The sequence below is a fragment of the Cnephaeus nilssonii genome (genome assembly GCF_951640355.1).
Source record: "Cnephaeus nilssonii genome assembly, chromosome: 17".
In the NCBI taxonomy this organism is placed as follows: domain Eukaryota; kingdom Metazoa; phylum Chordata; class Mammalia; order Chiroptera; family Vespertilionidae; genus Cnephaeus; species Cnephaeus nilssonii.
The window spans coordinates 34,378,448-34,392,331 of NC_137088.1; the positions used below are offsets into that span (position 1 = coordinate 34,378,448).

At 49.4% G+C, this 13,884-nt stretch overlaps 1 protein-coding gene across 1 annotated transcript in view; it reads left to right on the top strand.

Moving 5' to 3' along the window:
* The window catches only part of PLXND1 (plexin D1), a 51,178-nt gene extending 47,163 nt beyond the window's left edge, over nucleotides 1-4,015 (top strand). The window contains exons 33-36 of the mRNA XM_079794815.1: nucleotides 1,063-1,210; nucleotides 2,290-2,430; nucleotides 2,568-2,642; nucleotides 2,866-4,015. Of these exons, the coding sequence (XP_079650941.1) occupies nucleotides 1,063-1,210; nucleotides 2,290-2,430; nucleotides 2,568-2,642; nucleotides 2,866-2,982 (481 nt within the window). The 3' untranslated portion in view covers nucleotides 2,983-4,015. The remainder of the gene's footprint in view (nucleotides 1-1,062; nucleotides 1,211-2,289; nucleotides 2,431-2,567; nucleotides 2,643-2,865) is intronic.
* Nucleotides 4,016-13,884: the final 9,869 nt, after the last annotated feature.

Consider the following 13,884-nt stretch of genomic DNA (forward strand, 5'->3'; position numbering starts at 1 on the left):
GCAACAGTGCGGGGGTTCAGAGCCCGGTCTCTCGGCCCGCCTGCTTGGGTCCAGTCCCTACGATGCCACATCCCAGCTGTGTGATCTTGGGAAAAGACTTAACCGCTCTGTGCTTTAAGCTCTCCCGACCCCTGCTGTAAAACAAGGGCAATAAAAGGAATCCACCTTAATTATAAGAATTAAGGAGAAGCGAGGATTATGTAAGTGTCGCCCTTACCATCCTCCTCCCTCCATTCTTCTTGGGGAGGCCCTGCCCGCTCCATTTGACAGATGGGAACAGTGAGGCTCACAGAGACAGGACTGCCCGAGATCACGCAGCCCTGGGATGGCTCAAAGCAGCATAATCTTGGCTCCCCTACCCAGTTTGTAGCCTTCTTTGGAGGCATGTCTGCTTTTGGGGTCACAGATCCCAACAAGAAGTTGTTAAAAAAAAAACCTCAGCTGGTCCTCAGAAAAAAATGCCACAGGCCCAGAAGTTTCTGTGCAGTTGCAGGGGCTTCTCCGAGCTCTGGGGGTGCATAAGCCCTGGCTGCTGAGTCACTGGGAGGCGCTGCGGTGGGAGTGGGGGTTTTACCAACCCTCTGGCTCCTGAGGCCAAGGCCTAGGATCCAGGCCCCGCCCTCCTTCAGCCCTTGCCTGCTGCTAATGGTGGACTTCCTGCTGCCGTGAGAGGCTAAGGGAGGAGCCATGGGCTGCCAGGCCGGGTGGGGGTGCTGCTAATGAGAACCAGGACCTGGCCTGAGGCTCCTGCTGGAGCCTCTGTGGGGGTTGGGGTGGGCAGTGAGGGTGGACTGGGGCCCCTCCACCCCAGCCAGGCCTGCAGCTCCTGACCCGGCCTCCTGCCCTGCTCCGTGCAGGAAACCTGGCTCTTAGCTGCCCGTAGCCCGGCCAGCAGGGATGGTCATCAGCCCCATTTGTGGGTGAGCAGACCAAGGTCTCTAGAGGCTCCATCTTGTGAGTAGGCTACACCAGCCTTGAGGGGTAAAGCCAGCCTGTCCTCTGGGCCTGGCTGCCCTACCCTGGGGGTGGGCTCACACTGCCTCTGTGACGCCCATCCCACAGCCTTCCTCTCCGGTTCTGGGTGAACATCCTGAAAAACCCCCAGTTTGTCTTCGACATCGACAAGACGGACCACATCGACGCCTGCCTCTCGGTCATCGCACAGGCCTTCATTGACGCCTGCTCCATCTCTGACCTTCAGCTCGGCAAGGTCAGCTGCTCCCGGGGGCAGCCTGCGTGCTAATGACGGGACGGAGATTTTTCTGGGAGGGGAAGTAGAGGAGCTCGGGTCTGGGGGACGTGGGGGACGAACAGGGACATTCGGGCCGGAGGAGACGTCCAGACACGGCAACCACAGTCAGAAACTGCATCACGAAAGACCGGTTGCACCTGCCTCAGGTGGGCCCAGCGTCAGCTCCCAACGTTTAGGCCATAGAATCAGGCCCAGGAAGCCAGAGCGAATGTAGAAAACCCGCTTGGTCCAGCACAGCGTCATCTGAGAATCCGCCAGGCTACAGGCAGCAGTCCCGATGGCCAGGAGCCCTCTGAGTGGGCACAGGGAAGGGGTGGGCAGAGGCAGCAGACGACCATGACCTCTGAGATACACGCAGGAGGGCGCCCCCGAGGCATCTCTGCGGGGAGAGGAGAGAGAAGGGTGTTCCTGGCAGAGGGAACAGCCTGGGCGAGCAGGGCGGCATGAAAGAGTGCTCGCGGCTGTGAGCAGGAAGGAGGTGGTGTAAGCAGACCTGGCCGGGCAGGATGGAGGCTTCATGGCCCTGCGTTTTGCCCGTGATTTTCAGAGATAGGCCACGAGGGAGAGTGTGGAGAAGGGATGCGTTCACTATCTCGGAAGGCAGGACGCCCGTGACAAAGAACGGGGAGTGTACTTGGCACATTTCACTTTCGGGCGTTGAAAACATGTGGTGGGAAATATTCCACTGAGCCAGCAATCAGGCTTCCAGCAATCTTAGCCACCAAGACCTATAACCCGAAGCAAGGATGTAAACAAAACCGCCTCTGTGCGACCAAGGGCTGGCGCCAAGCCCACGTACTTTCCCCCGAAAAGACCTAGATCCCCTGTCAGGTCATCCCCCGGCAGTCCCATAGAAGACGGGGCAGGGGCTCCGTGCAGAAGGACAGCAGGGTGGGGGGAGGAGCCCCTGGTCTGAAGCTGGCGGAGTGGGGACCCTCAGTGACGGGGGCCTTCGTGTGGCAGTAGAGAGCGTGGCTGGTCCAGAAAAAGACAAATCCTTTCCTCCTCTTACTCATCCCCTCACTCTCTCTCCCCAGGACTCACCCACCAACAAGCTCCTGTACGCCAAGGAGATCCCCGAGTACCGCAAGATCGTGCAGCGCTACTACAAGCAGATCCACGACATGACCCCCCTCAGTGAGCAGGAGATGAACGCGCACCTGGCCGAGGAGTCGAGGGTGCGGCTGGGCTGCGGGGGTCGGGTCTGGCATTTGCCCGTCCAGTGAGGGGTTTGTGTACCAGCAGCAGGCTGGGCTGGGCCCACGTTGGACAGGTTACCCACCCTTCCCAACGCCCGCCTTCTCTTTGCTTGTAGAAGTACCAGAACGAGTTCAACACCAACGTGGCCATGGCAGAGATTTACAAATATGCCAAGAGGTATCGCCCGCAGGTGGGTACCCCTGGTGGGCGGCACTGACCCTCGCAGCCACGGCGCCCCCTCCCCATCTCACCCACAGAGAGGTCCCCACTCCAGCATTTACGTCCCAGGACGTTTGTGCTTTAGGGCGGGTCAGCAGCTGTGGGAATCCAGGCAGGGTGTGCTCCCCAGAGACTGCCAGGGGACCCACTGGGGCCCAGGCCTGCAGCCCCACAGCCCCTCTGCTTCTCCTCAGATCATGGCGGCCCTGGAGGCAAACCCCACGGCCCGGAGGACCCAGCTGCAGCACAAGTTTGAGCAGGTGGTGGCTCTGATGGAGGACAACATCTACGAGTGCTACAGCGAGGCCTGAGCCGCCGGACACCGTGTGGGGAAGGAACCAGGCACCCGGCCCTCGACTTCATTTGGTCCCCCGTGCCTCTGACTCCGGCTGGGCCAGGACTGAGCAGAGTCACTGGAGAGGGGGAATGAATGAGGAGCCCCCCGCCCTGGCCCCTCGGGCACCTCTGTCCCTCCTGCTTGTCCCCAGGCCCAGCCTTTGGGATGGGGACTTGGATGACACAGCCAGTCTCTGGTAAGGTTCCCACCACCCGCCAGGACAGCCTGGACGGCGCCCCGCACGCTCTGTCACGGCCGGCTGCTAAGAGCCCCGCCCGACTCGGTCCCGCAGACAGAAAAACGTGAGAGACCGCCTGGCCCAGAGGCCGCAGCCAGAAACACTACCTCAGCCTTTCTGACGGCGGGGAGGCCTCCTCGAACCAGCCCGCGATCGGTTTCCGACTTAACCACCAAAACGCCGTCTCGCTCTCCCCTCACCCAGAGAGGACCCTGGCCACACACAGTTTCGAGCGGTGTCAGATTCCCGTTGCTTAAGTGGCTACTGGTGGCGTGGGCAGCGCCCACCGCCCGTGGGGAGGCTCCTGGGGCTTTCCTGGAGCCAGGAGGGCGGAAGACCGGGGGGCCGGTGCTGGGCGGTTGGGTCTGGGGGGAGCGGGGCTAAATTGCACCAAGGATGTAGCTGGGCTACTTGATCTTGCTGGAAGTATTTCTAAAGAGAGCACCGCTTTGTTTTTTTAAGAAAGCTTTTCTATATTAAACTCATCATGCACCAACTGTGAACAGCTGCCGCTTGTGCAGAGGACCTGGGAGGGGACCGAGGGGCTCCCAACGCAACACTGGAAAGGACTGTTCCAGAGGACGGGCAGCTCTGGCACGGACCCCCCGCCACCCTGAGAAAACCACGCCTTCTGTCCCTGCCTCAAGCGGCCCTCTGGCTGACCGGAGCCCCCGCGGCAGACCCCGCCCGCGCAGGGCCTGGGCCGGAAGGGTGACCAGGATGCTCTAAGTGGAACCTTCTTTATAATAAAAGCCTGATGGGAAAACCTGCTGTGGGCTCCAGCCTTCATCCCAAGATGGCCGAGGCGGGAAGGCAGTGCTTGTGGCGAGAGGCAGGGCGCCCTGGCCCAGACCTGCCTCAGCCTCCGGAGGAGTGATGGCGATGGGACCGTGTGGCTGCCTGCCCGCCCTGGGCCTGGCTCTGAGGGCGCCACGGGACCTGCAGGAAGACGTCACGGCTGCTGGGTGCCACCCACCGCTGCTGGGCCCTGCTCCCAACTCACCTGCAGTTACCAAGTCCATGAGGAAGGGAACAGTGTCCTCGGTTTACGGGGGTGGGAACAGCGCAGAGGAGGACTGCCCCCAGGGGGCGGCCAGGGAGCCGCGGGGGGCGGTGGGGGGTGAAGCCAGATTGTCTGGGCCCTCAGTCCTCGGTGCCGTGCTTCTGCCAGACCAGCCTCCACGGCAGCCTCCCGATGGGAGGGGTGGGCCACACTGGAAAGAGAGCGGACATGTACACACCCCGAATGTTTCGTCCCTCTTCAAAAAACGTGTCACGAACCCCGTTTTGCAGGTGAGGAAACCGTTTCCCCCAGGCCAGTACGACGGTTAGCCTGACTGGAGGCCAGCAAATACCAGAACCCCCAGCCCACCCAGCTGGGCCTGAGCTGGGGGCGAGGTTCACCCCTGACCTCCTGGAGAGGTCACGAGAAAGCAAAGCAACTCATTTTTTTCCCCTTCACGAAAAAAAAAAAATAAGCACACACATTTATCAAAGGTAAGAACTAGGACAGAAAAATTCATACCGTTTAAACAAAATCCTACAAATGCCAGTTTTTAAATTAATGAGAACAGAAAAGTGAGAAGAGAAAAGTAAACAATTTTTAGCTTTAAAAATAGCCTTTTCCTGTGGTAGCTTCTGGGTAGAGAGATTCGTTATCTTTTCGAATTTTCTATTCTGAGCCCTGATTCCTGCTTATTAAGCAGCAGATTTCTAATTTAAGTTATTGACACATTTGATAGAAAAAAAAATTTTTTTTTTGGTGTGATGCTAGAATTAAATATACTTCCTACAGAAACATCAGGAAGTCAAAAAAAAAAAAAAGAGAGAAGAAGAAAAAAATAAAAGCTACCTCAACCCACCCACGGTTAATATCTCAGAGAATGCCAAATCACATACTTGCCTGGGTTGGGGGCAGAGGAGTAAAAACCGGGACCAGGGTATACACACCATTTTGAAACCTGTATTTTCCCCATGCAACAATATGTCAGCAACATCTTTCTATGTCATTAAATATTCCACAGCCTGTTTTAATGCCTAATTAACATGCAATTCCTTCTTGACATTTAGAAATGTATTTGCAAATGGAGGAAATCTCTAGATTCCAGGGTCACTTCTCAGCACCGACGGTGGCCACCTTCTGTGAATCCCCCACCCGTGGTCCTCGTCTGGGGCCCCTGAAGACTTGCCTTGCGCTACAGGCATCCCTGTGCTCCGAGGGTCACCGGCGGTGGGCTTTGGCGCAGTGTCGTCACGCAGAGGAGAAGACCTGCCCGAGTTTCCTGGGTGCCACGTGATGTCCGGCCTCTGCCAGGCCCGGGCACTGCCCTGCCCCGCAGCTCATGGAGGCGAGATGCCCAGTGATGCCCCCTAACTGAGACCCTGCCTGGGTACCTCCCGCAGCCCCTGGCCAAGCCATGAGAAGAGCAGAGACAAACACACACACCACCTTGTGAAGTGCTAGCCTAATCCCCTGCGTCAGCTCACGGTGCCCCTTGGGGCGCTACTGGCAGACACGCCGAGGAAGCTGTTGGCACATCTAGGCAACGCCGTGTGTGAGGTTTGGGGAGGAGAGGGTGAGGTAGGGAGAGCAGGGCAAGCCCATGCTGGGCTGCCTCAGTTTCCCTTTGTGTGCCCTCTGCTCCCTTCTTAAGTCCCGTCCAGTTTACCCCCGACTCCCTTCAAGTTCATCTTTTCTTCTCTGCCCCCAGCCTGGCTTAGCTGTCCCCCCGACATGGGGACCATCTCTCAGCAGTCTCCTGGCCACGCCGAGTCCTCACACCAGGGGAAGGCTGCCATGCAGTCACCGAGCTCAAACTGCGGTTCAAACTGTGGATTCATCGTTGACCCCATTCTATGTCCCATCCCTCAGCAAATCCCATCCATCCTGCTTCAACACCTACCCTCATTCCACCACTCCCACCCCTCCCTCCACAGCCACCCTTCGCCATTGGGAAGGACCACTGCAGGGCCCCCTCACGGGCTTCCTGCTGCGGCCCATGTCCCTGTGAGGTCACTCTGCCGCTCACTGTCCTCTAATGGTTCCTTACCGCATGAAAACAAAACCCAATCCTTACCCTGGCTGACGGGGCCTTTGAGGATCGAGCCCTTGTTTGCCCTGCAGCCCTCACTGTGGTCATCTCCTGCTAGGTAACAAACCACCCCAATACTCCATGGCTTAAAACAGCAGCAATCGTGTATGTTGCTCACGCATGTGTGATTGGGGAGGGCTTAGCTGGGAGCCTTGTCCCTGTTCTATGTGGTGTCCGTTGGAGCAGATCAACTAGGGCTAGAAGATTGAAATCCAAAACAGCATACTCCTGTGGCCGGCCAACTGGTGCTAGCTGGTCAGGGCGTTCAGCAGGGGCTAAAAGTTGGGGTGCCTTGGTTCCTCTCCACCAGCCGCTTAGGCTTCCCCACAGCATGGGTAGGTGGCTGAGTTTTAAGAGCAAGTATCAATTTGAGGAGGTCCAAGACAGCGGCAATGTAGGAGAATGCTACATTTGCCCCTTCCCTGAAAACGCTAATATCTATATCTATATCTATCTATCTATCTATCTATCTATCTATCTATCTATCTATCTATATATCTATGTAGATAGATATAGATATATAGATAGATAGATAGATATAGATATAGATATAGATATCTATATAGATAGATATAGATATATAGATAGATAGATATAGATATATAGATATATAGATATATATGGAGAGAGAGAGACAGAGACAGAGACAGAGACAGACGAGGGGTGGCGGGGAGAAGGCTGGGAAGCTGCAAGAGCCCCGCGGAGCTGCGGGAACTCTCAGGGCGGCAGGAGCTGCTAGTGCCATTTCCATAGATGGGGTGGTGGGAGCTCTACTCTGGTGCTGCCTGGTGCTGCGTCCTACCTTCAGGATCTACAGTGCCTGGAGCCGTTTGTGTCTGAACAAAGGGAGCCAGCAGGAACAACAAGGTGTTACCACACAGCTCTGGTCTCCTTTCCAGGAGCTGCTCCAGCCAGTGCCCCAGGCACTGCCAGCACCCACCTGGCTCCACCCAGCTTCTTAAACTACCTGACACACAAAGCCCACACAGAGGTCGCTTCTAAGCAAGACCGCTAGAAGGCTGGGGAGTCGTGGGAGCTCTCTGGGGGCTGTGGGGTTTCTCTGGGGTTGGAGGTGCCAGTGAGCGCCCTTGTTTACATCTCATTCCACCTCGGGCTGGCCGGGGCTCTAGCCAGGTGCTCTGGCCTACCTGCAAGGTCACTACAGCATGTTCCCAGACACATTGCCCAAGACAATCATGGTGCCAAACAAAGAAAGCAAACAGGGTCAGTAGAGCATTACTATACACATCTGGCCTCCCCAACTAAAGCCGCCCCAGCTCAGTAGGCCAGTGCCCAGATGACTTGGTGACCTGCTCAGCTCCTTCCAGCCTGCCAAAATCACCGGTCACAGACAAACTACACTGAGGCCGCTTCTACATGAGGCCACTTTGTGCAGACTAGGAGATTCTGTCTAAATTTATATAAACAAACATAGAAAGTCAAACAAAATGTAAAGACAGAAGAATAGCTCACAAATGAAGGAACAGGAAAAATCCCAGGGGAAAAACCCTTAAGGAATTAAAGACAAGTAATTTGCCTAATAAAGAATTCAAAGAAATGATCATAAGGATGCTCACCAAACTTGACAGAAGAAGAGAGGAACTTAGGGAAAGCTTCAACAAAGATTTAGAAAGTATAGTAAAGAACCAAGCAGACCTGAAGAATATAATAACTGAAATGAAAAAAAAAAACCAAAAACATTAGAAGGAATCAATAGCAGATTAGCTAGCATAGAAGAACGAATCAGTGACCTGGAAAAAAGACTAGTGGAAATAAACCAATCAGAACAGCAAAAAGGAAAAATAATGAAAAAATGAGGATAGAGTAAGAGACCTCTGGGATAACAAAGTGTTCAAACATTTGCATTATAGGGATCCCAGAAGGAGAAGAAAGGAACAGAAACTTTATTTAAGGCAATAATGCCTGAAAACTTTCCTAACCTGGTCCAGGTTAGGAAGCATAGAGAGTTCCAAACAAGAAATACCCAAATTGATCCACTTGAATACATATTGTAATTAAAGTGCCAAAAGAGACAATCTTGATAACAAATTATATACAAAGGATATCCCACAAGGATATCAGGTGAACTCTCAGCAGCAACTTCATAGGCCAGAGGGAGTGGTAGAACATCTTTAAAATACTAAAAGAAACAACCCTACAACCTAGAATAATTTACCCAGGCAAGATTATCATAGTTTCCCAGATAAGCAAAACTAAAGGAATTTATCACCATTAAGCCAGTTTTATAAGAAATGTGAAAGAATTTGCTTTATGCAGAAAAGGAAAGGCCATAAACAGAAATACAATAATAGGAGAAAGATAAAAATCTCACAGAAAAAGCTAAATATTTAATAAATACAGCAAATCAGACATTTTAAAAGCTACTACAAGGTAAAAAGAAAAAGTTTCGAACTCAATTCAAACTACAATAAGTAGGTAGGAGATATACAACACAAAAAGATCTAAAACATGACATCACTAACAAAGCGTAGAGGGGGGAGTAAAAATGTAGTCATTATAGACTATAGTCAAATTTAAACACTTATCAGCTTAAATAGACTGAACACACACACACACACACACACACACACACACACACACACATATTTATATTAACCAAAAGCCAAAAATCTACAAAAGGTATACAAAAAATAAAGAGAAAAAGCCAAATGAAACACTAAAGAAAACCAGCAAACCACAAGGGAAAACAAAGAAGAAAGGAGCAGAGGAGAACAAAAAGCAATTAACAAAATGGCAATAAGTACACAGTTACTAATAATTACTTTAAATGTGAATGAATTAAATTATCCAATAAAAAGACACAGGGTGCTGCATGGATTAAAATCCATGACCCATCTATATGCTGCTTACAAGAGACTTCAAATCGAAAGACACATACAGACTGAAAGTAAAGGGATGGAAAAAGATATTTCATGCAAATAGAAATGAAAAGAAAGCTGAAAAAGAAATCTGAGGTAGCAATACTCCTATCATACAAAACAGACTTTAAAACAAAAATATGTTTTAAAAAATACAAAGAAGGACATCGCATAATTATAAAGGGGTCAATTCAAGAAGGGGATATAACAATCATAGATATCTATGCACCCAACACAGAAGCATCTAAATCAGGGGTCCTCAAACTTTTTAAACAGGGGGCCAGTTCACTGTTCCTCAGACTGTTGGAGGGCCGGACTATAGTTTAAAAAAAACTATGAGCAAATTCCTATGCACACTGCACATTTCTTATTTTGAAGTAAAAAAACAAAACGGCAAAAACACCCACATGTGGCCCGCGGGCCGTAGTTTGAGGACGCCTGAAAATATATAAAGCAATATTATTAATAGACACAAAGGAGAAACCCACAATAATACAATAAGAACAAGGAATTTTAATACCCCATTCACATCAATGAATACATAGACATATATCCATAATGAACAGAAAATTAATAAGGAAATAATTACCTTAAATGTCACATTAGATCAGATCCACTTAATAAACATCCCTAGAACATTTCATCCCCAAACTGCAGAATACATATTTCTCTCCAAGTGCACATAGAACGTTCTCCATATTAGGTCACAAAACAAGCCTCAATAAAATGAAGAAAGATTGAAATCATATCAAGCATCTTTCCAACCACCATGACATGAAACTAGAAATAAATTCCAGAAAAGAAAAAAAAAACAAGCTGGGGGGAAAAAACAACCCCACAAATGAGTGGAGACTAAACAACATACTACTAAACAACCAATGGATCAAAGAAGAAATTCTTAAAAATATCTTGAAATAAAAATGCACAATTTTTCAGGATTTATGGAACACAGCAAAAAGAGTTCTAAGAGGGAACTCTTTGCCGGTCTACCTCAAGAAACAAGAAAATTTTCCAAATAATACTATAACTTTATACCTAAAGGAACTAGAAAAAATAAAGTAAAAAGAAGGAAGAAATAGTTGAGATCAGAGAAGAAATAAATGAAAGAGAAATTAAGAAAACAATAGGGAAGATCTATAAAACTAAGAGCTATTTCTTTAAAAAGATAAATAAAATTGACAAATCTTTGGTCAAACTCATCAAGAAAAAAAAGAGAGAACCCAAATAAATAAAATCATAAATGAAAGAGAAGTGACAACCAACACCATGGAAGTACAAAGAATCATTAAAGAATACTACAATTATATGCCAACAAGTTTGACAATCTAGAATAAATAAATAAATTTCTAGAAGTATATAACTTTCTAAAACTGAACCTGGAAGAAATACAAAATCTAAACAAACCAATTACTATCAATGAAATTGAAGCAGAGAAAAAAACACCAAAAAGCTCCCAATAAATAAAAGTTCAGGATCAGATGGTTTCACATGTGAACTTTACTAAACATTCAAAGAATAATCTATATACACTGAGTGGCCAGATTATTATGATCTCTGAACGCATAATAATCTGGCCACTCAGAGTGTGTGTGTGTGTGTGTGTGTGTGTGTGTGTGTGTGTGTGTGTGTGTATTAGAGGCCCGGTGCATGAATTTGTGCATGGGTGGGGTCTGGCCAGGGGGAGGGGACATGGGCGGTTGGCTGGCCTGCCTGCTGGTCAAACTCCTGGTCGAGGGGACAATTTGCATATTAGCCTTTTATTATATAGGATATACACTGAGTGGCCAGATTATTATGCGTTCAGAGATCATAATAATCTGGCCACTCGGTGTATATAAAAGCCCAGCAACTGGAATGGCAGAACGCACACTGCAGCAGCCAACCGGCCTGATCTGGGCCCCTGATCAGCGCCGCACCCCCCGCCCCCCGCCCAGCCAGCCCAGCCCCCAATTGCCCCCAACACCCCAATCAGGGGCAGGGCCAGCTGGCCAACCACCCATGGCCCCTCTCCCTGGACGGCCCTACCCTAACCGGCTCCCCCATCCCAATCAGGGGCGGGGCCGGCTGGGCCTCTAGTTAATATATATTCTTCTAAAACCTCAAGCTATTAAAAAAAACTGAATAGAAAGGAAAGCTTCCAAACTCATTATATAAAGACAGCATTACCCTTATAACAAAAGTAGACAAAAATATTACACACAAAAATTACAGGCCAATATCCTTAGTGAACATAGATGCAAAAATTCTCAACAAAATATTAGCAAACCAGATTCAACAATACATTAAAAGGATCCCAGGGGGATTAAAAATGGTGGCGGAGTAAGTGTACTAGTAAGCTACACTGACACTCTCCCAGGACTGAACTGTAAATACAACTAAAATACAGAAAAACTACCCAGAAAAATCAACTGAAGACTAGCTGGAGAGAACTCTGATAATCAAGGACGGAAAGTGGAGACTGCATAGAGACTAGTAGAAACTGCGAAGACATGAAAGGGGTGGCCGGGTCCCCACAGACAGCAACTGAAGGTCTGGAGGGATATCTCAGCTTGTTCCTACTGAGAACTCTGGGGTCTAAACCCTAAGCTGGTCTCAGAGCACCAGAACTGAGAAAGGTGCCTGCCCAGAGCACCAGAACTGAGAAAGGTGCCTGCATCACATCTGGCTGAGAAAAGCAGCAGGGTTGCTGCCAGCCACCCAGAGAAGGCTGGAAATGCAGGCACCCTCTTAAAGGACGAACACACAAAATTTTGTGGGCAGCCACTCACCTTGGGTTCCGGCAGGGGGAGGGCAGAGTGGACTGGAGCTGCATGAGGACAGTTCACAGTTGGGAGCTCTGGGGTTGGAGCTTGGAGGGCAGCCAGCACACTTTCCGCTTTCCCATGCTGAGTCATTCCCATGCTGAGTCATTCCCACATGCTGCAGAGGACATCTTTCTCCTATGGACCTTTGCTATCCAGGTGGTTTTGGCCTAGGGGAAAGCCAGTTGCTGCGCCTGGTTGGAAGAACTCTCACCTCACTCTGTGGTTGATAGCCTGAGGCCAAGATAACAATCAGAGGACCACATCAAGACCCTGGTTGGGGTGCATGGGGGAGGGGGAGATAGAGGAAGATATAAACAAGTGGAAGAATATACCATGTTCATGGATAGGTAGAATTAACATAATTAAAATGTCCAGCCGAAACCGGTTTGGCTCAGTGGATAGAGCGTCGGTCTGCAGACTGAAGGGTCCCAGGTTCGATTCCGGTCAAGGGCATGTACATTGGTTGCGGGCACATCCCCGGTGGGGGGTGTGCAGGAGGCAGCTGGTCGATGTTTCTCTCTCATCGATGTTTCTAGCTCTCTATCCCTCTCCCTTCCTCTCTGTGGAAAATCAATAAAATATATTTTAAAAAAAATGTCCATACTACCCATTAATATGTCCATACTACCTAAAGCAATCTACAAATTCAATGCAATCCCTATTAAAATACCAACAACATACTTCACAGATCCAAAACAAATACTCCAAAAATTTATAGGGAATAAAAAAGACCTCGAATCATTGCAGCAATCTTGAGAAAGAAGAATAAAGGTGAAGGAATCACAATACCAGATATCAGACTATACTACAAAGCCACTGTAATCAAAACAGCCTGGTACTGGCACTAGAACAGGTCTATAGATCAATGGAATACAACAGAGACCTCAGAAATCGACCCAAGCCATTACACTCTATTAATATTTGACAAAGGAGGTGAGAATATACAATGGAGTTAAGACAGTCTCTTCAATAAATGGTATTAAGAAAATTGGACAGGAAGATGGCTGCCGACAGGAAGGCAGACTGCAAGATAGTGTGTGAGTGAGAGAACGGAAGGAGAGTGTGTGGTTGCACGGGGAGTATTTATTTGTGAGTTGAGGGACAGCTATACTCCAAGGGACTGTTAGGGATTGCCAGACGGGGTTCCCCTGACCGGGCAGCCTCCACTGCTGCTGAAATCCCTCCTAGAGCAACTGGCTCTGACACGGAGACCACGCCATCTTGGAGGGGAGAGTGGATGTTATCAGAAGTCTAAAAATCCCGGGAATCTACAACAACAACACCCAGGGAACAGCTGCGAACCTAGGAACACCGAACCCCAAGCAAAGCGAATACATGGACTCGAAGGAGTTCTGCACCTTCTCACGAAAAGGTCAGATTTCACCTAGGAAAAGGAGAGAGAGAACTACATAACCAAATACCCAGAGAAGAGAGATCATGGGGAGACAAAGAAACAGCCCGCATATGAAAGAAAAGGAGGCATCACCAGAAAAGGAAGTAAACGAAATGGAGGCAAGCAACCTGTCAAAGAAAGAATACAGAGAAATGGTCATAAGGTGGCTGAAAAGAATGGAAGACAAATTCAACAATATGTGTAAGAACCAAGAGGAAATGAAGAAGAACCAAGAAGAAATGAAAAATGACATTGCTGCTATAAAGAACTCAATAGAAAGCATCAACAGTAGACTAGAAGAAGCAGAGGACTGCATCAGCGAGCTAGAAGACAAGGTAGGAAAAAATACCCAAGCAGAGCAGCATCTAGGGAAAAAAAATTAAAAAACAGGAGGAGAGCCTAAGGGAACTTTGGGACAACACTAAAGTAAACAACATCCGCATAATAGGGGTTCCAGAAGGAGAGGAAAC